The sequence below is a fragment of the Pholis gunnellus genome, assembly GCF_910591455.1.
Source record: "Pholis gunnellus genome assembly, chromosome: 14".
Taxonomy (NCBI): Eukaryota; Metazoa; Chordata; class Actinopteri; order Perciformes; family Pholidae; genus Pholis; species Pholis gunnellus.
Genome location: NC_136541.1, coordinates 9723922 through 9744949, shown reverse-complemented (window position 1 = coordinate 9744949; position 21028 = coordinate 9723922). Strand labels below are relative to the sequence as shown.

The window sequence follows — 21028 nt, the reverse complement described above, 5'->3', positions numbered from 1 at the left end:
TTAAAGGTACAGTTCTCAGAAATAACCGCGAGGCGAAAGCAGGCCTGACCTCCACTGAATTGAATGAATGAAATGCATAATAAATATAAGTAAAAAATAAACCCATAGCTGTGAAATAAATTCCATCGTTCTGGTTTAATCTATTACAGTAATCTCACGATTCAATGTGTTGTCATATGCATATTCTTGTTAAAAGTTAAAAACACAGCAAATTAAAAACTTTAAATCTTCCATATACAAAAATTGTGTAATTTCTATACAGTATAGACATCTAACTGTATAAGTACAATTAATTAGCACAAATAAACAATATGAAATGTATATTTCATCAGCAGGATATATTTTTCTGTCAGTATGAAAGATTGTTTTTGACATCTAAGAATTATCATACTAAATGTACTCTCAGAATTAAGTCAGAATTCAGATAGTAAAAAAAGAAACTAATCTTTGATTAAAATATTAAATAATAAAAGACATCTCAGAATTTCTGTCTTCATGCTCAGATCCATGGCTTATTTTTTATCTTTTAAAAGTACAATAATAAAGCTGCATCAAGCATATTTGGCAGCATTGCCTCAGTTAGCTGTTTTTGTGCTAAATTGTTACATTTTATATCTTAAAAAGAGAGTCAAACCACTTCTCAAGTTTCATTTCTCTAAATCTTGAGAACCATCTGGTCTTATTTCACAAACAGGGGAGAATAAAAATGTCACAACTTCTTTGTAGATAAAGACTTTTATTTACGCCATAATAGTGCAGAACCAAACAGATAAATGATTGTGATAAGATATACTCCTTCCATGATATCAGTCCAGATCAGGTGGTTTAGGCTGAAAACTCACTATAGACAGTTTAAGCCTGACGTTTAGTGCAAAGAGAACCTGATCCAGACTTATCTTATAGGTTTATACTGTAAAGGAATGAAAGCGTCACACAAATAGTTGAAAATGTAAATGTTTACACAATATCTGACCGCTTGGGTGGAGTGATATTACAAATCGTTGTGGTTGCTGCTGAGCAGTTTGGGGTAGGACGTGCCGATGGATCGTCCGTGCCGATAGACGACCAGCTCCAGCACGTACTCGTCCACTTTCACCACCACGGACGTCATCTTCTGAGTCGACATGAGGAAGATGATGGTGAACAGAGCCACCTCGAACTCTGGACTCACACCAACGAAGCAGCCACCAATCGGCTTCACCAAACCTTTCCAGCTGAACTGCAGGTTCAGGACATGGTCATCTTCATCAGGCTGGAAAACAACGACGAAGAAAGCTCATTTATTTTCTGCTCAGTGTGTTCAGATGCTTCATAATCCACATGAGGACACAGTGTTTTCTTACTGTATCTTTCCTGTCTCTTGCTTTGTAGCCTTTGTAGTCAACATGGTCGTGTTTTTCCTGCAGGTAGAACTGGACCCAGTTGTGAAGACCCATGATCTCCTGGCCGTACTTGGTTTCTCCCACAAACACATGTTCAAACCCACAGGAATCCTCTCTGTAATAAAAAACGACAACATATTTCAAAGATTGGTTGATACAATAAACTACTGTAGAAACACTGTTTTCTTGCAGTGAACTGGTTGAAAACTACATATTTGCTATTGTTTGGCCCATGCCTTTTTATATTATTCTGTATATGGCCCACAGTCAAAAAAGTTTGGCCTTCCCTGCTGTAGATGAATAAACCTGTGCTCAAAACCTCCAGCATCGTGTCTTCCTTCATTACAGTAGCTCCCCCTGCTGTTATTGTGAAACTCACCCTCCACTCCTGTCCCTGTGGTAGAGGCGGAACCAGATGTCATACAGCTGTCTCTTGAACTGCCCAGGGTCTGATGGCGACTGCCCCTTCCTGACCAGATACTTGTGAGCGCACTAATAAAGAAAATACAAATATGATGACATGTCAAGCTAAGATCAAAGAACAGTATAAGAAAATAGAGCATGCATGATGATAAAGATAGTTGGTCAGGCTAAAGCTGTCTGTATTATGTCTGAGACTGAAAGTTCAATCTTGACCTCGGAAATAGTTAAAGTGTTTCAAACTTTGAAGCAGATATGGAGGAAAAGTCCTAAAAGTGCCATGTACATCCATAACCACTAATTCCTTCTAGAATCACTAGCAGACTGACTTTGTTTTGAGATTGTTTTGTTAACCAGCAACACTTTTGACTTGAAACTCTTATTATAAGTAAATTGCATAAAAACATATCCTAAACATATAGACTCTTGTTAGAACAGAACCGTCTCAGATCGCCCACACCCGAGGGCCTGATCACACCTGGACCTCGTTCAACAATCAGTGGAGCTGCATATCTGCTCCCAGAGTCCGTGTTCTTGTCCCTTTGGGCCCTTGAGCTGTCTGCTGCTGGTCTGTGTTAGAGGTCAACTGGTGAAACTTGACACAGCTCTGCTAAAACCTTGGTATTTAGTTTTCTCTAGTCATGGCGACTTTGTTTAGTCTTGTAAGGGTTATCCGCCATTTCTTTTATTACTGTATTTTTCCTTGTTTTATTTATGTTTAGTATTATCTTTTTGTTCTCGGTAGAATAATGGAGTTTTTATCTTGTAGCTAGTGTAGGATCTTGTTTGTTATTTTGTCCTTGGAGATCCTGACGCCTTACTTGCTTCTGTTTTCTAGTTTTTCTCCGTTAATCATTTTTATGTCAAATACCACTCATGAACTTAAAGTGCTTTTGTAGCCTTTTCTTACGATGTCGTTTCCATCTTTTTTGCGTTCCCAAAGACATCAAGTCAAGGTTTTAACATACACATTGGTAAAACAAAAAGTTACAGTGTGGTATTTTTATATTGTGATACAATATGTTATGGGAGTATTGAAGGTAAACTATTTTGTGCAGCTGCAGCTTAGTTTCTTTAAAATTCCCATCATGCTAAAAACTCTTAGATTATATGCTTCTTGTTATGGGAACTCATCTGGTCTGTAACTAAATGATTATAAAAATGTGTCAGAGTGGAAGACCTCAAACTGGTCAGTAAAAAGCAGCTCGAAACTGTCAGCGTTTCAGGATGTAAACAGCTGCTGTGTAGGATCAGTGTGTTTGACTGTGATAATGGATGTGTTCTTAAAGAAGGGAATCTCTTTCTCTCTCTCATAGCCACTGCACCTTCATGACATCGGTCTCCATCATGGAATCGATGAAGAGCCTGTTCTCTTGAAGCTCCTCTGACGTCACCTTCTCTGATACACCTGTGGACGACTCGTAGTTGTCCAGCAAGTTGATGAAATCTGCATTTAAAAAAAAACACACGCATGTTTAAATAATGTTGGTGGTTCTAGCAAAAGAAGTGCAATGGGGGTGGGGAATAATGAACTGCTTCTTACGTAAATATGTCTCGATGCCCTTGAGTTTGTCTTCGTTGACATATGTAAAGAGCGGCGCCCTGGCCCGGTCTCTGGCATAGTTGCTGCCCTGAGCCACGTAACCTGCCCTCCCCTGAGCAAAACGCACACAAATACACAGACAGACATCAGCATGTAGCTGCAAAAGGCAGGACAACTGACTGCATGGGGTTTACATGTATCTCTGAGTGTTTTGCATTGCAGAGAAGCGATGAAGCCAGACTTTTACTGACCTGTAGGGAAATGATGTAATCAGTCTCCGGTTTGAGGCGGTTGGTATCCAGGCGCCAGAGTTGGTTTAGCACCTCAGTGAGCTCCTGATCGGCTTCTTGACTGAAAAGGCAAAGAAAGTAAATGCAGCGAATTAAGTAGAGTAGCAGTGGTAGAACAAAACACAAATGGTGCAATATAATAAAATAGTTTCTGACATTGAAACGCATGTTTTGGAATCTGCTCAAACTAACGAGGATTTTTTTTAAAACATTCAAGGTTACGCGGTTATTTTATTGTTATTGTACAACAGGGTTGCACAAGTCTGGTGGTTCAGCAGCTGATACTTCTATATCTCTTGCTTTCTATTGCTCCTTTGTAAAAATTGACAAGAACTTGGCACAGGAATTTTTTTTCCTTCTTAAGTTTCCTTAAGAAATACAGCCGTTTATGAGCTTTCTTCACCAGGATGGTGATGTGTGATCACTATTCAGGTTGTTTGTGATGCTGATTCCCAGGAACTTAAAGCTGCTAACTTGCTCCACCTCGGCTCCATTCATGTAGAGGTGTGCATTTCTGCCTACTTTTTTCTAAAATCAACAATCATCACACAGCCCTGGGGGGCTCGGGTGTTCAACACTAGAGTGGAGCAAATCTACCAAAGCAAATGCTGTTCCTCTACAGCAGCTACTGTGACTCAGTGTCCTGCTGCACGTTGTACCCTGGGACGGGAGGAATTAATGATGAAGGAGAGGTTTGTTTCTTTGTTTGTGTTTCACAGCCAGTATGAGTTTGAAAGAGGTCGCTTGTTTTACCCTGACTGATGAATTCATCAGTGAAACCAATCAAATAGTGCAGTTTAGGAAACGACCTACTCGTCACGTTACCCTCTTGTAAAAATGTGTTGCTTGATTAAAGTTAACAGGAAGTTGCAGTAATATACCAAAACCGCCAAATACGACAAACTTCCGGTGACTGAGGAGCAGCTTGTGATTTTCGACATGTTTCTTGGTTGTTATTTCACGTGTTTTATGTATGAAGTACTGTGTATGTAGTATAATAATAACATTGCTTGGAAGTCATAGGTCAGTTCACCCAAATCACAAAAGAAAAACGTTTCCCCATAGCTGCGTCCATGTTGGAAGTTTTGATTTGATTTGAATTTGAGGAAGCAGAAATCTCAAAAACCCTGCAAATAAAACCAGACTATCTGCCAGACTAAGTACCACTAATAGGAAAGAGGAATAATGTTTTTGTGTGTGGTGAAATTACCTTTTCAAACAAATGCAGTAACAAATTGATCCCAACGTTTGTGTTCATCAAAAGCAACAACTCAAACATGTGTCGAACCATATTGAGTATTGTAGATTTCAAAGGTCATCTTGCACATTGACTATTTTGTTCCTGTTTTCCTTTTAAAGCATATTAATAAAAGTCTTAGTGCATCTCATCTTTAGATTAAAACTCAGCCAATGTTGCAAGCTCTCGGACAGATGAGAGCAAAATCACCTACACATGCTTTAATTTGCAATTTTTAAATAGAGCAGCCCGCAGCAGCTGGAGGTCTTTTGATGTCTTATTAATTTGTTACCAAGGACATGTTTTGGTGTGTGTGGGGGGGGGGGGGGGGGGGTTATTTGTATACCGACAGACCAGTTGGGAAAACCATCTCCATCATAAAGTTACAACTGGCTCTTATCGTATGTTGTAACATGAGATGAAAAAACGTTCAGATGCTGTTTTACCACTGACACTTCCTGCCATATAAAAGAACAGCAGATGTTTGAGTCATTGGGGAAAACAAGTTGAGAAAGAAGCAAATGACAGGAAGGAGCTCACACTAATACAGAAACTTCTCTGTTTCTGATTTAGCCTGACTACAGTTGAGAATATCACGAGGGGGACAGCCACACACTTTTATTGCTGCAGAGTCTGTTTCTAGTCTAGTCCTGTTTGTGCTGTTGTGTATTTCAACCCACTAATCACAACCAGACACTGCATCTCTCACATACAAACAAACACAAACTCTAATGCGCAACATCCAGACATCCACTGTACAAAACCTGCAATCTGCACTGAGAACAGCTGTTGGTCTGAAGCAGAAATAAAACCAAAACAGACTTCACACATTAACATCAAAAAGGACACTGATAAATATTGTGTTACAATTTGGCTGATGTTTACATCAAATATTTTTGTCTTGATAAAGCGTCGAGAATTGTTTAAAAGTGTCATTAATCAGCAAATAACAAAGAATGCACATTTAAAAAAAAACTTTTAAAATACAAGTCATTCTGATGTATTTGTTATTTTCACTTAAGCTTACCTCCTCGCCATGACTCCGTTCAGTTGAAAAAGTTACTCTGATATCTAATCCTCTCAACAAAAAAAACGTTTCGTGCGGACAGTTATCTGAGGCGTCAATCATGACGTTTCCAAAGAGAACCAGCCAATGACAAGCCCCGAAGACGACCGCGCCCCTCCCCTCTGTCATGACGAGGGCGGACCCCATGCTGTAGTTGTATTAGTACATATTAATAATGTACAGTGGGCTTACTGTGTGTGAGTAAATTGTGCTTGTCATAGATGTCGCCTAGTAATTGCAATATAGAAAAACACTTGGGCTGAGTTTTGTCTTAAATGTCTGCATCCAAATTAATCAATGTAAGGCTATTAAGGCCAGTGGCTGTTCTGGACTGAAATGTCTTCTTGTTAAATTATTAAAGATATAAAAAACGTGTTGTTATAACAAGGGTGAGGATTAAGGGTTTTATCATTTATACATAGATAGTTATACCTCTAAACTCCCAACCATTAACCCACAAATATGTAATAATTAAAAAACATATGAGTACATATTATCTTAAGCGTATTCTGATCTATTTTAATGTAATTTAAATGAAATTTTAAGTAAAAAAAGTAAAAGCTTTTTTTCCCAAAATGACCAATTTATTATATGCAAACACATAAAAATGTATATTACTAATTATTGTGAAGGCACACACCAGGCTCATTATTATTGTCATTAACCATTACATATTTTTTTCTAAATGTCTCAACTCCTCAATTGCCACATTGTCTGTGAAACTGCTCAAAATTAGGCAATGCATATCCTTCTCCAATTTTGAGAATTGCAAGTACTACATACTTGAAAAGTGACATTGTGAAAAGTATTTACATAATTACATTGACGCTAAAAAAACCTCGGCTTTTATTCTGAAAACCACTACTTACCAGACAGGAGGAAGTCGACTTTACGCATGCGCAACAGCTTCACACGTTGTTTTGGCAAAAATAGCTAGTAGATATTACTAGTAGAGATAGCTTCCCCACGTTGTTTACGTTGTTTCTCGTGTAGGTCCCTGCTTGGACTCGTTGTAGCTGTTATTAGCTGTTGCCCAAATCTGGTGACAGAAAAAAAGCTGAGGTTTAAAGAAAGCTAACTAGCCTGTTAGCTTAGCACTCTGTAGCTACAAGTGGCAGCATGGCAGCTGTGCTGGGACTGATTGCTGGAAGCTACGAGCAGATAGCCTTTGGTTACCGAATCAACACTGATGAGAAAGTAAGTTGGACTGTCTTGTTTTGTGGTTGTGTTTAAACGTTTATGTCCACGAATGGTCTGCTCTGGCTTCTTGTAAACTAAACTGTCGCTGGGGTTGATGGGAAGTCATACAGGGCAAACGCTAATACTATGACCACATGTTTACTGTGATGATGGACAGTGTAATCTCTGATTTTTCATGCTTTTAAAGCTGGCATATCTTGCAAACGCTACGTTTATTTCCTCCCCAGGCTCAGTACAAAGAGTCCATTAGTTAGTTGTGTTTTTGTGCATCATGCAGGAGTGGACAGCCAAGGCGGACTTCACACATCACGCACACACAGCCTCCATATCAGCTACTGCAGCCAGTGAGAGGTTTGTGGTCACGGGAAGCAAAGATGAGACCATACAGCTGTACGATATGAAGAAGAGGGTCGAACACGGAGCTCTGCTGCATCACGACGGTGAGTGTCTTCAATACGTCTTCTGTTTGACATCAGCGTATGTGCAGTAGAGATGGAGGATGTGTGGATGGATAGAAAGGCAAAGACGATTGTTTTTTCTTGTAACCGCAACAAAATACATTTAGTATAAAAATTAGATTTCTTGATAAAACTGCTGCATATATTTGTGAACTTGACATATCATTTTTTTTATGGGATTTTGACACACGTCACAACAACATAGACATAATTACTCATGCGTCCTCTTTGATCTAGGAATTGAGTTATTATACAGATGTGCTTTTTAAAAATTTTTTTAAATTGGGGTGGTTTATCTGACTTTTTCAGCTTCTTAGTTTAGAAATCCTGTTATTTATTGGAAACCAGTAGCTTTTTAATATTCTCTCCCACTATCTCATGATATGTTCTCCTGACTACTTTGCTAGTTCGTGGTATAAGTATTGTATCAAACAGATTTTGCCTCACTATTTGCAGTTATAAATGGCTGTTAGGGTCTGAATGACAGCGTATTTATCCAGACATTTTCACAGACTTAATTCATATTCTTTACTGCTGGAACAACAGATAAAATATCATCAAACATTTTGTAAAAGTGTACAGAAAGTGAAGACCTGACTCTTCACTTCCTTCTATTTCACAGGCACCATCACCTGCCTGGAGTTTTATGGGACGTCTCATTTACTGAGCGGAGGAGAGGATGGACTCATTTGTGTGTGGAGCACAAAGAAGTGGGAGTGTCTGAAATCCATCAGAGCTCACCAGTAAGCACACAGAGAGATAGCTGAAGCCCTGAGATGGTCATGTTTGTGTTAGTGAAAATAACTTTGTCTTGTTTTCCTCAGAGGTCGTGTAACATCGCTGTCCGTCCATCCGTCCGGGAAACTTGCACTTTCAGTTGGGACGGATAAGACTCTCAGGTAAAAGTCACAGCTCTGCTGGAAAGTCTTTGTGGCAGACAATTAATTTATCAGGGAATAAAAAATGACTGTTTTTTTTTTAAATCCTTTTAGAACATGGAATCTAATTAACGGAAGATCGGCCTTCATCAAAAACATAAAGCAGAGTAAGCCTCCCCTTGGATTCTGAAGTTAAGAAATGTTTAAGTTCTTTTAATAATATTAGTATGTTTGAAATTACTTCAATCTTCTTTTTCTCCAAACCCCTTTCAACAGATGCACACATTGTCAGATGGTCTCCAGACGGGGATAAATACGTGGCTGTGGTGGACGACAAAGTGAACATCTACGACCTGGAGACGGCCTCTGTGATCGGAACCGTCACAAACACCAAGAGGATCTCGTCCATCAAGTTCCTAAATGTGAGTTCTCTGACTAGAACATGTAAATGTCATATAGAGATTGTTGTGGTTGAGATTATTAGTACCTGCTTTTGAACCGAGATATGACGGGAATAAGCAACATTAGATTAAGTTTAAATAAATATAATCCTGCTTGTATTTCAGAACTCCGTCCTGGCCATCGCAGGAGACGATGAATTTGTGAGGTTATGTGACCTGAGTAAAGAGGAATGGGTGTGTGAGTTCAAGGCTCATGAAACCAGGTAAATTCACAATGTTTTTTTTTATTTTTTATTTTACAGATTATTTGAGAGCTGCATTTTTAAAAACACACTTCTGATGATGAGAACTGGACGTGTCTTTGTAAGAATGAAATGCATGAAACTTTCTGATGTTTTCTTTTTTATTGTTAACAATATCTTCATCTCACAGACATGTTTATTTTTTAATCTCATGTCATATTGGTGAAAAGTGAAACTTTTATTTTGTGATTATAGAGTGAAGGCGATTGACAGTTTCATGATGGAGGATTACTGCGTGCTGGTAACGGCTTCAAACGACGGATTCATCAAAATGTGGAAAATCCATCTAAAAGAGGCACGTCTCTCGTGTTATTCATGAACAATTGAGCGTAAACCATTTACTTGTAACTTCAACCAAATTCAACATTTGCAGCTACAGATTATGTGTTGAAATACAATATCCCTTAGCATCATTACCTGTTGACATATTCTACTTTGCAAAGCAGAATAATAGTTATTTTAAAAAGCAATAATACCTCAAATAAGATTTTCATATATAATCAGATAAGTAGTAGAATTCACACATATAAAAGCTTTTTATAAGAATAAAAACAAAGCTGAGCAAAACAACACTGTTGTTACCGGCCGAGCTGCGGTTAATCTAGCAATGCACTGTCCAACAGGAGCTGGAGTCTCCCACTCTCCTCGGGGAAGTGAACACAACAGCCCGACTGACGTGCCTGGCTGTGTGGAGACCTTCATTGGTGCAGGAGACCGCTGAGGAACCTGCAGCTGAGGCAACAACATCTAAAGGTAGTTGTCCCGCAAACACTCGCTCTCGTTGCACGTCTGCATCGTCTTATTAAGAAAGAGATTTGAGCTCTAGATATTAGAGGGTATATTAAGGTATTTTGATTTCCGATGCACTGTGGGTGGTTCAGCTTTCTCTTACTGAACTCCAGATACATCTGTTTGCTTCTGTCCACAGAACTCATTCAGGAGCTTTCAAAGACAAAGAGAGTCCGAATTGCAGCAGAAGAAGTAATTCTAGAAGACGAGAGCAAGCCCAAAAAGAAGAAGAAGAAGGGCGGTGGAAAATAAAATGGACAAATAATCAATCTGTTTTATCATTTGTGGACTGTTTTATATCTGGACTGACTTGGTCACATATGCATGTGCTTCTTGTGGTTGCCACACGGAGGTCATAAAGAACAGATGTTGTGAATATATTTTGCTGTATAAGAGGAATGACAATGGAACATGAGATGGGCAACAATAAAAAAAATGTTTTATAATCCGTAGACTGCTTTTGATTTTATGCTATATAACACATTAACTCACAGTTAACACACAGCGGTGATGCAGCAGAGCTGCTGAATGGATGTTTTAAAGGATATATTCAAGATATGCATAAGTAGGTTATGAGGCTTCACTTTTTTATTTTCTTTGTCACTGTTGAAGATGAACGAGTTATTCACTAAAAATAGAACTGAAAAAAAAACCTAGCATTTTTATTTTGAAATGACGCCGGAAGTGAGATAATTAGGTGAACATTCGGAAGTTGCTAGGTAGGAAACCGGTGCTCGCTTAAAGTTGTTCCTAAGTTCAGGTAAGGCTCATGTTTTAGGTTGTTTTTAGTATGTGTGATATTTTGATATTAAACATGATTGGCAGATTCTTTGATGCCATGACTAACCGGCACTTTACCACGTGCTGGTAAATCTATTCCTCATAATAAACTGATTTAGTTCTGCAGCAGACAGTTCCTGGTTTCCCGACATGGCTGTAGACTGGATTGGGTTCAGCTATGCTGTTCTGGTGTCAGCAGGGGGAATCATCGGTTATGTGAAAGCAGGTAGGAGAGATGCACAGACATGTTTTATTTATATTTAATAGTTAACTGTACAGAGGTGGAGAAAGTAACGTCATTCAGATCCTAATACGACGCTGTAGAAATACTCTGTAATAAGTGAAATATCTGCATTGTAAAGGTATTAACTATGATCGGGAAAATAGTACTCCATGCAAAGTAGTCTCATATGACTGATATACTGTTATATTATATTATAGATTATCATTACTCATGCATTAATCTAAAAGCAGGATTTTACTGCTGGTTTAGGTGGAGCTCATCTTGAACTATTTTATATTGGTCTGCAACTAATGATTATTTTTTTAAGGATTCATCTGCTTATCATTTTCTTTATTAATCAGTATTTGTTGAAACAGTTTTGGATTCATCTTTATGATAATTTAGGAGGTTTAGTGGCGCTGCTATAAAAGAGATGGTAAAATGCATCATTTAATTCAACACTTGATTTCAAAATAAACCCAACTGTTGTTCCTCCACAGGCAGCATCACCTCTCTGGCTGCAGGGCTGCTGTTCGGCCTGTTGGCTGCAGTCGGTGCTTATCTGGCATCTCAAAATCCCAAGAATGTCTGGCTTTCACTTGGTGAGCAAGTTTAGTTTGGTAAACTGTGACGGTCCAAACGCAGCTTTCACTAACACGGTTTCCCTGCAGGCACCTCGGGAACTCTGGCTGTGGTGATGGGACTGAGATTTCTCAACTCCTGGAAGTTCATGCCAGCTGGTTTAATGACTTTATTAAGGTAACACACAAGGCTTTCTTTTCAGATGTTACTTTTCCTCTGACTGTTTCTGGGATTAACCATTTACAAAATTCTGCACCATGGAGACTGTTAACATTTGCTTTAATAAACCTGAGACAAACAAGAATGAACAAACAAGAAACGTTTACTTTTCAGTCCTTTTTTCAACCGTTTCCTGATTTAAATGTCTCTTTTCAGTGGACTGATGCTGGTGAAGATCATCGCTGGAATGCAAAAGAAACCACATAAATCTTGAAAATATCTTAATATACCTTTATTTTTTACATCAAAATATATTTTTTACATGTAAAATGTATAATTTGTGCTCCCACATACACAAACATTCCCTTAATGTGACTTTCTATTACAGTCAAGTTCTGATTTTTTTCCCTCTATTTTTATACAGTTGGATGTTTTTAGTTTGTAAATGTATCAGCTGCTGTAAAATAATAAATTCACCCACTTCAATAAAAAAGAACTATTTCATTTTTCTAATCTATTATTTCAGAAAAAATACCGACCCTAGAAGTTATGGGACACTAGTGCAACACTGAACAATATTTCATAGCATGGCAAATGTAACAACAGACCAGCAGGAAACACTTCTCCTCTGAAGTCTGTATTTCCTGGCTGCAGTGGGAACTTTACCCATGAGTCACTGGTGGAGCAGGGCAGACTGCTGCGCTACTGGTGACCTCCGTATTTGGCGGTCCAGTCGACTCGTCCGTGCACAGGCTGGATGTTTGTGCTCCTTGTAAAAGTGTTCTGCCCGGTAGCGCTGGGATCCAGAGATCTGCTCCTCCCCCCTTCGTATTCTGGGAAATGATCATGAGAGAGAAGGAAAGTGTTTGTCTTGGAAAGCGACATCAAGCTGCATGTCTTGTGCTCATAGGGCTGTTTTATTTTTGTTATATATATACCTTCATCTGGGAGCTGCAGTTTATGTGAGGTGGTCTTGCTCTTGGATGGTTTGATTTTAGACTCAACTCTTAGATCAACTACGAGATTCACAAAAAGAAAGTTGGTAAAAATTCAGGTAGAGACATCACACTGAACATATTAATCAGATCAGGTTCTGAAAGTTCTGATAGAGAAATCCTTGAAAGCTCATTCATAAGTGAATCCTTTCAGACTCTCCGTAATCTTTAAGGGAGGTGTTGACTCCTTTCTAACTCCAGGGGGCGTTTTTCTTCTGAAGTATGATAGAAGAGAAAGTTAAATACTCACAAAGAAACTGCACTAAAAACACAAATAATTAGCCTCCAGTACCTTCTAATCCGGGCCTGATTGGTACCAAGCAACACTGAACCAAGAACAGTCTGACTCCACCGTTATTCTTTCTGAGAAAATAAAAATATAAGTTTTCAGTTGTGACTCACCAGCAAAGGTGCCTCCTGTTGTTGCCGGTGAAATCCTCTGTGTAGCTGCTCCTGTTTCAGTCTTCTGAAAAGCTGACACGCGTGTCTTGTTTGGCCTTTTGGAGTTGCTCCTGAAGGAGTCTGTGAAGGACAATGAAGAACAAGATGTATACCACTCCACTGATGTCACTTTTGAATCGCTTCATCTTGAACAGTGTCTATAAATCTCCAAATGACAGCCGTTCATCAGACAGTCATCATCATAAGTCACAGATACCACCTGTACATCTGTGAACTGCTCCTACATTTGAGAGATACCTTTGGAAAGATCAAGATCCTCCAGGGTCTTGATCTTTTAGAGGCTGCTTATCTGTAAGTTTAGGAACACTATTGTCTAACACCACAGCAAAAGAAAGAAAGAAAGAAAGAAAGAAAAGAAGAGAGGTGAGTGGATGAGGAAAACAGAACACAATGAAAAGAAAATAAGAAATCTGGAGTGAGTTTTTTTTGTCTTGAATGGTATTGTTTCTGTGTCTGCTTCACACTTAATAAAGCAATATGTGCTTTTGTATGACGTTTTTTCCTCTTTTCAGCACTGAAGAAATAAAAAACTGGTCTCCTTTTACACTGATGTTTTCATCAGTGTGATGCTGTAATTAGGTGCTGTAATCCCAAAACTATACTTGCTTTATTATTTATTAGTAAATCATAGTGGACTTGTTGGAAGCCATTTCTAACGTTGTCGAACTTTTAACGCCTCACAAATTGTATTTTCGAACAATTGTAATCAGACGGGATGTTTGCTGCGTCAGGTCAGAACAACCAGAAAACTTACACCGTGGTCTCAGAATAATTCCCATAAAGCACCAAAGAAATGTAACACTTTAAAGTAAAATTGTGACTCTTGAAAGTAAACCCTGTAATTTGTAATTATTCTGCAGTTCATGGTGAATTGCTTCTCTCCTTCTCACCTGCTTCTCTAAAGATGTATCAGCGCTACAGATTAACGTTCTCACACGTGTCCTCAAATCTTTCTTACCGTTATTGAGAGGAAACCCCAGCATCTGTCCTCTGGTTACACACGAGCTGCCCCACGGAGCTCTGCTGGCAACCTGGTCTCCTACGGAGAAGTTGTTTTTCGGCTTTATGGCTGAAAAAAACAAACGGCTCAGAATGAATTCACTGTACCCGAACAATTTGCCCATATCTGATCATCTTCTTGCACTGGTTTCAGGCCACTTCACAATTTCACATTAATGTACTATTCATTTCTTACTTTTTCACAGTTTTTTTTGCATTATTACTGGCTTTCATTTTCAGTGTTCAGAGTTTTTGGCTTCACTGTGAAACTTAAGCAACATAAATAAAGTCATATTTAGAAAATGTAAATGAAACACTCCTTCGGGCGGCAAAGGAAATCAAAGGTTTTGCAGAGGCCAAGGAAACAGTTGAGTGTGCTTTTTGTGATCCAGTAGATATAGATATATATATATATATTTTACCAGGCAGGTATCTGGACAGCTGCTTGGTGGAGTCAGCTCTGTTCAGCCCGCTGATGCTCTGCAGCTTTACTCCTGTGTTGTTCTTTAACTCTGGAAATCTAAACAACACGGTTTATTTTAATTCTTTTTCACAACTGTGATGAAAACGTATCTTTTACATGAAAATGAAGAGGTCTAACCGACAGCTGGGCCCGGTCCGCGCCCTGTCCTTCAGAGAGCTGACGGTGGGTGTTTTGGAGATGGACACTCCAGCATCAGCGTCCTCGCCATCGTCCCAAATGTCGACGGATCTGAAAGACGTCTGTCCCCATTGACGAGGTCCTGTCCTCACTCCAGTCATGCTGTCCTCTGCTGCTGTTTGCTTTAAGATGAACATACAAAGAAGAAAAACATGAAGTCACAAGAAGGTCTCATTGGTAAATTTGGTAGCTCTACCTCAGTTATACCTACAGCATGCCAGCTCATCGGTTGCCTGTTTTTCACAAAGCTGACAAGTTCCTGCAGCCCCTCTGTCACATTGGTGGAACACATTGCTGGTTTTGTGCTCAGCTCCTTGATATCCTGAGGCAGGAGTATCTGCTGAAGGTGCTGGGGGAGAGACCGGCTGCAGGTCTGTGTCCGACTTGGCTCGCTGGACTCTAGGTCCGTCTTACAGAGGGACAGAGGCTTTGTTTCTGCGTCCGCCTTGGACATCTTTGCCTGGCCGACATGGAAGTATGAATACCGGAGAGCCTGGAACACAAACAGTACAAACCAAAGGAAAAATATCCTCTATTTTGTTTCTATTTTAGATCCAGATTTAGATCAAATAAAAAATTAAGCCATATCAAAATGAAAATGCGGACAAAAACATAAAAATAAGGGAATGGGTTCTTGTTTATAGGACATGAAATATATCGTAAAGGACTAATGAGACAAACCAAATCTGCACATTTCGTTCAAAGTGTTCACCAAAGGACGTGTGTTACTCCAAACAAACACTGCCACCTCAACGGTCAGTTGTCTTCACAGTAACCTTTTGTTTATTCCTACCAATCTGTGTTCAAACTTAATGGGTTTTTAAATGTACCTGAGCGGCACTTGGTCTTTTTTCAGGGACCCACTGCAGCATGTCTGTCATCAGTGCGATTGCCTCGTTGCTGGCGTTGGGGATCAGAGATCCGAGGCTGGTGGGGACGCACTTATTGAAGCGGAAATTCATCGAGGTGGCCAGGTTGTAGCCCTCAGGCCAGCCTGACTGATGTGGTGAGACACAAGAGAAAGCAACAAGATAGTTTGATGTTAGCGCCATAGCAAGGCAAGGGCCCAAGCAGAGAGGATGTCCCCATGATTTAGGAGATACCGGTTGGTTACATCCACGGCGACAGCGGAACCATAACACGTTACACCTCGTTGTGATGGTTCACCTTCTTCGGCGTTCCCAGCACCTGGCAGATCTTGAAGATCTCGTCCACATCGCTTTTGCCGGGGAACAGGGGTCTGAGTGTGTAGAGCTCTGCCATGATGCATCCCACGGCCCAGATGTCAATGGGGGAGCTGTAGGAGTTTGACTTTAGCAGAACCTCTGGGGCTCTGTACCTGTCAGAACGGCACGGGAAGGATATTTACGGCACATTTGCATACAGTAATTTAACTCTACTCTTACTAAAATTCCTTTTTGTTCTATTTGTATCTTACACAGAATAAATGTTTGTGTCTCTCACGAGCAACTAATGAGAGTGGGTCGGGTCAGTCAAATTACAAAAGAGCATATGCTTTCACATACCCCTGGTGGTATCTGGCCATGTAGATAGTATAAGTTTTCATATTTTCAAGTGTGAACATCTGTCTCTGAGATATCTGCTTTCATCCCAATACAATGAAGGTATATTTTCTTTATGGTGCTCTGTCATAGTAAAGGTGGCAAATCCCAAATTAGATGTCAAGATGACGTTTTAGTTGATAGCAACAGGATTAGTACACTAATGTTATTATAGCCCCAATAATCTCAGTCTTATCCTCTGTCTAGTCAGTTTGTCTTCCTCCTAAATGGATTTCTCTAGTCACTATCAATTTAATCTAAGAGCTAAGCTACGTGATATCACAGCAGGCCTTACTGTGACACAACTCGTTTTCAGGAATCTCCTGCACATTGCTCTAAACTTGTAGAAGAAATTTGTCTCACCATCTTGTGGACACATATTCAGTGTAAGGTGGCTGCGAGCGGATTTCTCTGGCTTGTCCAAAATCAGCGATCTTAACCAGCTCTGGGCCCGTGCAGAGCAAGTTCTCCGGCTTCATGTCCCGATGGAAATACCCTGCAAGACATGAGACAGTCAACTAAACCTGTGCTGATGCTGTTTGTCTCGATTTTGCATTATTTTCTCAAACAAAAACGTTGAAAGACAGCAGGAGTCTCTTTCCGTGCTTATGCACAAATGCTAAGCCAGACAATACTTGGAACAGAATGTTCCTTATCTCATTTTCAGAAAACATCTTATCTTCCCTGGCAGCGGCAAAAGTGGTGAAAGACAAAAGAAAGAAAGAAGGGATGAAAAGAAAAACACCATCAACAAACAAGCATGCCTTATTGAACGGGACACCAGCATCCACAAGCACTAAAACCAGTGCTGATAGAAGAGCGATAAACGTGTTAAGTTAGGCTTTGGTACCACTCACACCTCCTCTTCTCACAGGAGAAGTGAGTCATCTTTGGCTGGAGAAAATCCTGTGATGCCTGATGTCTTATGTCCACATTCATGAGCTTTTTTTCCCCAGTTTGTATTGAAAGGCCTCGCTGGAAGTCACCTACCATGTTCATGAATATAGGACAGTCCCTGTAATATCTGAGATGTCATTTTTCTGACGACTGACTCAGGGAACAACTTGTCTCTGCAAAAAAACCAAGACCGACACACGATGACTCAATCTGACCCAGATAACTGCAGAATTATACCAGAAAAAAATAACACATTTAGCTGTCGGATTTGTTCTCACCTTCCTTTCATGAGCTGATTGAGGTTTTCTTCCATAGACTCAAAGACCAAGTAGAGGTAGTTGTTTTCTCTAAAGACTTCCTTTAGTTTCACCACATTGTCATGGTTCAGCTTCTTCAGTGACTGACATCCAAAAGTATTTAGGAGACACATACAACAGAATCAGCTCATCATGTAAGTTCATAACCTTAAATACTTCAATACAGTGTTTTGTGTGAAGCTTTTTCACTCATCTCCAAAAGGTTGATGTACAAAAAACATTACATGTCAAGAACAGTTTGACTGTCAGTGCATTTTCACACAGGTAATGTTAATTTAACACTTTCTCACAACAGAATTAAAAATGACATTTTGAAGCAGACATCTTGCCTGTTTAAGTTAAGACTAGATATACAGTAGGCCTAGGACTAATGCTCATTTATAGCTAAAATGCTTCAATAATATGTTCATATACCTATTTCTGTGGTTAAAAACAGCACTGATTGAACCTTAAAATATCAAGTACATGTATGTGGTATATATTAGATATAATTTACTTTTACTACAGTACATGATTGTTGCAAATACAAGCAGAAAGATTGGTGGTTTAAAATGATCATAATTACCAAATATGGCAGTTATTATACTGTATCTAAAAGCTGCTGTATCAACTAGTGGAGATTCCTTGTTTGACCGTAATTATTCTCACCTTCACCTCTCTTAGATTCAAACACTCATCCCAAGAATGAAACTTGCACTTCATCCTGTTGGGGAAAAAACAGACTTACGTGACAATTTTCAGAAATACGAAACGTCATTTCAGTCTGATTATCAGGCTAGTATATAATATATATGCTGCGTATTAATTATAAGTAACATGAGCTAATAAAGAGATACACAAAGGGGCAAAACATGATTTTTTTTTTATCGGAAGGATCAATTGCTGCGAATATACATCACACAACGGACTCTGACTCTGGTTTACTCCTGTTTGTATTATTATGTAGTAATTTGAGTTTTTTTTCAATGCACGTGTTGGAAAACGTCAAATAAAAGCCACTGTATAATACTTCTTGCTCTCTTTGTGGTGACTATGGGCTCCAAACATGTTGCATCACTGTTGCACCCATAACATTAGTAGATCTCTATACAACATTGTAATATTGTGCATGTGTAACCTGTTTTAACCTTTCGTCTTTCTTTTGTCTTATACTCCAGGAGCAACACTTGTTGCTTTCACTTCTTTCACTGTCATCAGACACACAATGTTTCTTTTTTTCATTTGAGGATGCAACATGTTAAGAGTCTAGAGCCGGGAAGCATATTGCAGCAGTCGCTCTGGGTTTAATCAGCCTAATGCTTTGAGACAAAACAACACAGTTTGTCCCTCGGGCATGTTTACTGGAGCCACACTCACCTCTTTATAGCCACCTGCTCCCCGGTGTCGTTGCTCTTTCCCAGGAACACGTTGCCATACATGCCGGCCCCCAGCTGCTTCAGCGTGGTGTAGCGGTTCATCGTCCACAGACAGCCCGGCCTCTCAGTCACCGAGGAGCCTTGACAGTTCCACACGGTCAAAGAGTTGGTCATCGTAAGCACAGTTACATCCCTTCACAGATCAACGGCCCCCTACGTTGCTCTAACCTGCCTTCAGAAACACTGAAATAAAACATGAGGGCACATCCTATACCTTTCTCTCTGCAGAGTGGCGATGAAAGAAGGTGGAGGTTTAGCTGGCGAGGGAGCGTGGAGGACACATGCTGACACATTTTGTAAGGCGTGATGGATTTGTGATCTTGCAAACCTAAACTACATTCATGAATTCGGTTCTGAATCAGAGGGCTTTACCTGTGTTGTCTAACACCGATCACATACAGGAGAGCCAGTGGTTTTGAGGTGTGAGAATGCCATTTAAAACTATTTGACTGCCACTTGGAGGATGCTTTTGACCAAAGAACACATTTTCCAAAGACCTAAGAGAACACAAGGCCAGACTTGAACAAATTAGGGCCAGTGTATTTACAAATGACATAATAGGTTAGAGGGGTCAAACTAGTGTAAGAGTGGACTAGTTAGTCGGAGCCGACAACTTTCTAAAACGTTATCCTTTATAAAGGGGTTAGTAACTAAAGGGCTTATTAATAATGAAGAGTTCTCTCTCCTTGAGCCTTTTCTAGAATTTGTAAGCCAATTTTGTCACTACATATCATTACTGATTATATTTATCTTTCTCTCTGTGTTATGCTAATGTGTTTCAGAATTATTTTATTATCACTGTTTTATTTATTTTTTCCGGTCATCTTTCCTTATTCGAGCTTCATTGTTGCAAATAAAAAAGGACTTGGGAAACTAAAAAGACAGACAATGTTCTGCAAGGATTAATTATTAAATATTATGTAGTGGTAGCATTAGGGTTGATGTTTTTAATACATTACCTCATATCAACTGCTCAATTATAACCTCATTATAAGAACCTGGATACAGATTTTGAAATCTAACGTTTTTTATCTCTCCTTTCCACAAACAAAGTTTGTTTTGGTGTTGTGTAACATTGAACAGAACATTACAAACTTGTATACAGTCAACTCATTTCATCACAGTGTCTCAAAACTTCATAATATAGGGTCAGCTAATTTGGCTAACTAGGAAGTCTGCTACTACAATAAATACAGTAATATTCGCTTAAGAGCAAAAGGTAAGCTAACATTACATGTCCAGCCCTGATATTTAACCACACGATCTCATTTACAGTTTTTACCAAATAATGATTATATTATAATGATTAAGTATTTACACTTAACTAGCTAAAGTAGACCTACCATGGGGGGCATGTCCGTACTGACGAAGATAACAAGGTGATGAAGAGACGCTACCAGCTCTGTCCGCTTAAGGGCGACTTCCGGGCTCCTAGGCAACGCATGGACTTAAAAGAACGTACTTATAATATGAACAATGTTACGCACTATGATACGCCGAGCATAGTATACAATATAGTAAATAAAAATAATAAATAATAAAAATAATAATAGTGTGATGTGTATAAATACAAGTATTTCAATTATAATGAAATAACCATTTAAAAATGCGCTATGTTTTCGATGTACTGATTTTAAATCATAATGGTGTGACAAGAAGAAATCAGCAGGAGTAAATAACCTCTGGTCTGGAGCTCTCGATTGAATCAGACAATCTCTAGGGTGTCTGAGGGCCAGTCGTTAGCCTTGTATTTGGGTTTTAGTGGAAATTAGTCTCCTCGTGTATTTACTTTAAAACCACATAAGGCTTATTTGACAAACGTATGTGTTGTTCTGTGTTCTAAATGTACCTGAGATATCGTGCTGTATTATGTCACAAGTGCTCCATCTAGTGATGCATGTTCAACCCTGCATCTGATTGTGACTGGCCCCTGTATACGCAGGTAAATTCACCTTTTTCTGGACCCTTGAGTAATTACGCATGTCACAAATGACCCCAATCAGTTAATAC

General features: G+C 39.3%; 4 protein-coding genes across 7 annotated transcripts; 2 read left to right on the top strand and 2 right to left on the bottom strand.

Annotated features, from left to right (window-relative positions):
• Positions 1 to 722: 722 nt before the first annotated feature.
• LOC306706291 (uridylate-specific endoribonuclease C) lies at positions 723 to 5950 on the bottom strand. Its single transcript, XM_079173303.1, has 7 exons — positions 5900 to 5950; positions 3597 to 3696; positions 3346 to 3457; positions 3128 to 3249; positions 1762 to 1874; positions 1344 to 1497; positions 723 to 1252 (listed from the first exon to the last, which is right to left on the bottom strand). The coding sequence occupies exons 1-7, from the start codon at positions 5908 to 5910 to the stop codon at positions 992 to 994; spliced, it is 873 nt and encodes a 290-aa protein (XP_079029429.1). The 5' UTR covers positions 5911 to 5950; the 3' UTR covers positions 723 to 991.
• An 897-nt stretch (positions 5951 to 6847) lies between these two features.
• pak1ip1 (PAK1 interacting protein 1) lies at positions 6848 to 10385 on the top strand. Its single transcript, XM_079173499.1, has 10 exons — positions 6848 to 7135; positions 7416 to 7578; positions 8219 to 8339; positions 8421 to 8495; positions 8589 to 8641; positions 8751 to 8896; positions 9041 to 9138; positions 9373 to 9472; positions 9801 to 9930; positions 10106 to 10385. The coding sequence occupies exons 1-10, from the start codon at positions 7058 to 7060 to the stop codon at positions 10216 to 10218; spliced, it is 1077 nt and encodes a 358-aa protein (XP_079029625.1). The 5' UTR covers positions 6848 to 7057; the 3' UTR covers positions 10219 to 10385.
• A 286-nt stretch (positions 10386 to 10671) lies between these two features.
• Positions 10672 to 12176, top strand: LOC306706573 (transmembrane protein 14C-like; the record flags this gene model as incomplete). 4 transcript variants are annotated; one of them, XM_079173703.1, is made up of 5 exons in its annotated part: positions 10672 to 10726; positions 10877 to 10972; positions 11470 to 11571; positions 11641 to 11728; positions 11927 to 12176. In XM_079173703.1, the coding sequence occupies exons 2-5, from the start codon at positions 10897 to 10899 to the stop codon at positions 11982 to 11984; spliced, it is 324 nt and encodes a 107-aa protein (XP_079029829.1). In that variant the 5' UTR covers positions 10672 to 10726; positions 10877 to 10896. The 4 variants fall into 4 exon arrangements, with proteins under 4 accessions (XP_079029829.1, XP_079029832.1, XP_079029830.1 ...); XM_079173704.1 differs by having other exon boundaries at positions 10677 to 10726; positions 10866 to 10972; XM_079173705.1 differs by having other exon boundaries at positions 10700 to 10726; positions 10874 to 10972.
• Positions 12177 to 12412: 236 nt separating this feature from the next.
• On the bottom strand, positions 12413 to 19060 carry LOC306706045 (serine/threonine-protein kinase MAK-like; the record flags this gene model as incomplete). Its single annotated transcript, XM_079172956.1, has 14 exons — positions 12413 to 12543; positions 12649 to 12726; positions 13108 to 13227; positions 14126 to 14236; positions 14589 to 14686; positions 14768 to 14949; positions 15039 to 15320; positions 15658 to 15825; positions 15995 to 16166; positions 16753 to 16885; positions 16991 to 17073; positions 17565 to 17686; positions 18252 to 18306; positions 18960 to 19060. 14 exons carry the CDS (start codon positions 19058 to 19060, stop codon positions 12413 to 12415), a joined length of 1836 nt encoding a protein of 611 aa, XP_079029082.1.
• Between the last annotated feature and the right edge of the window lie 1968 nt (positions 19061 to 21028).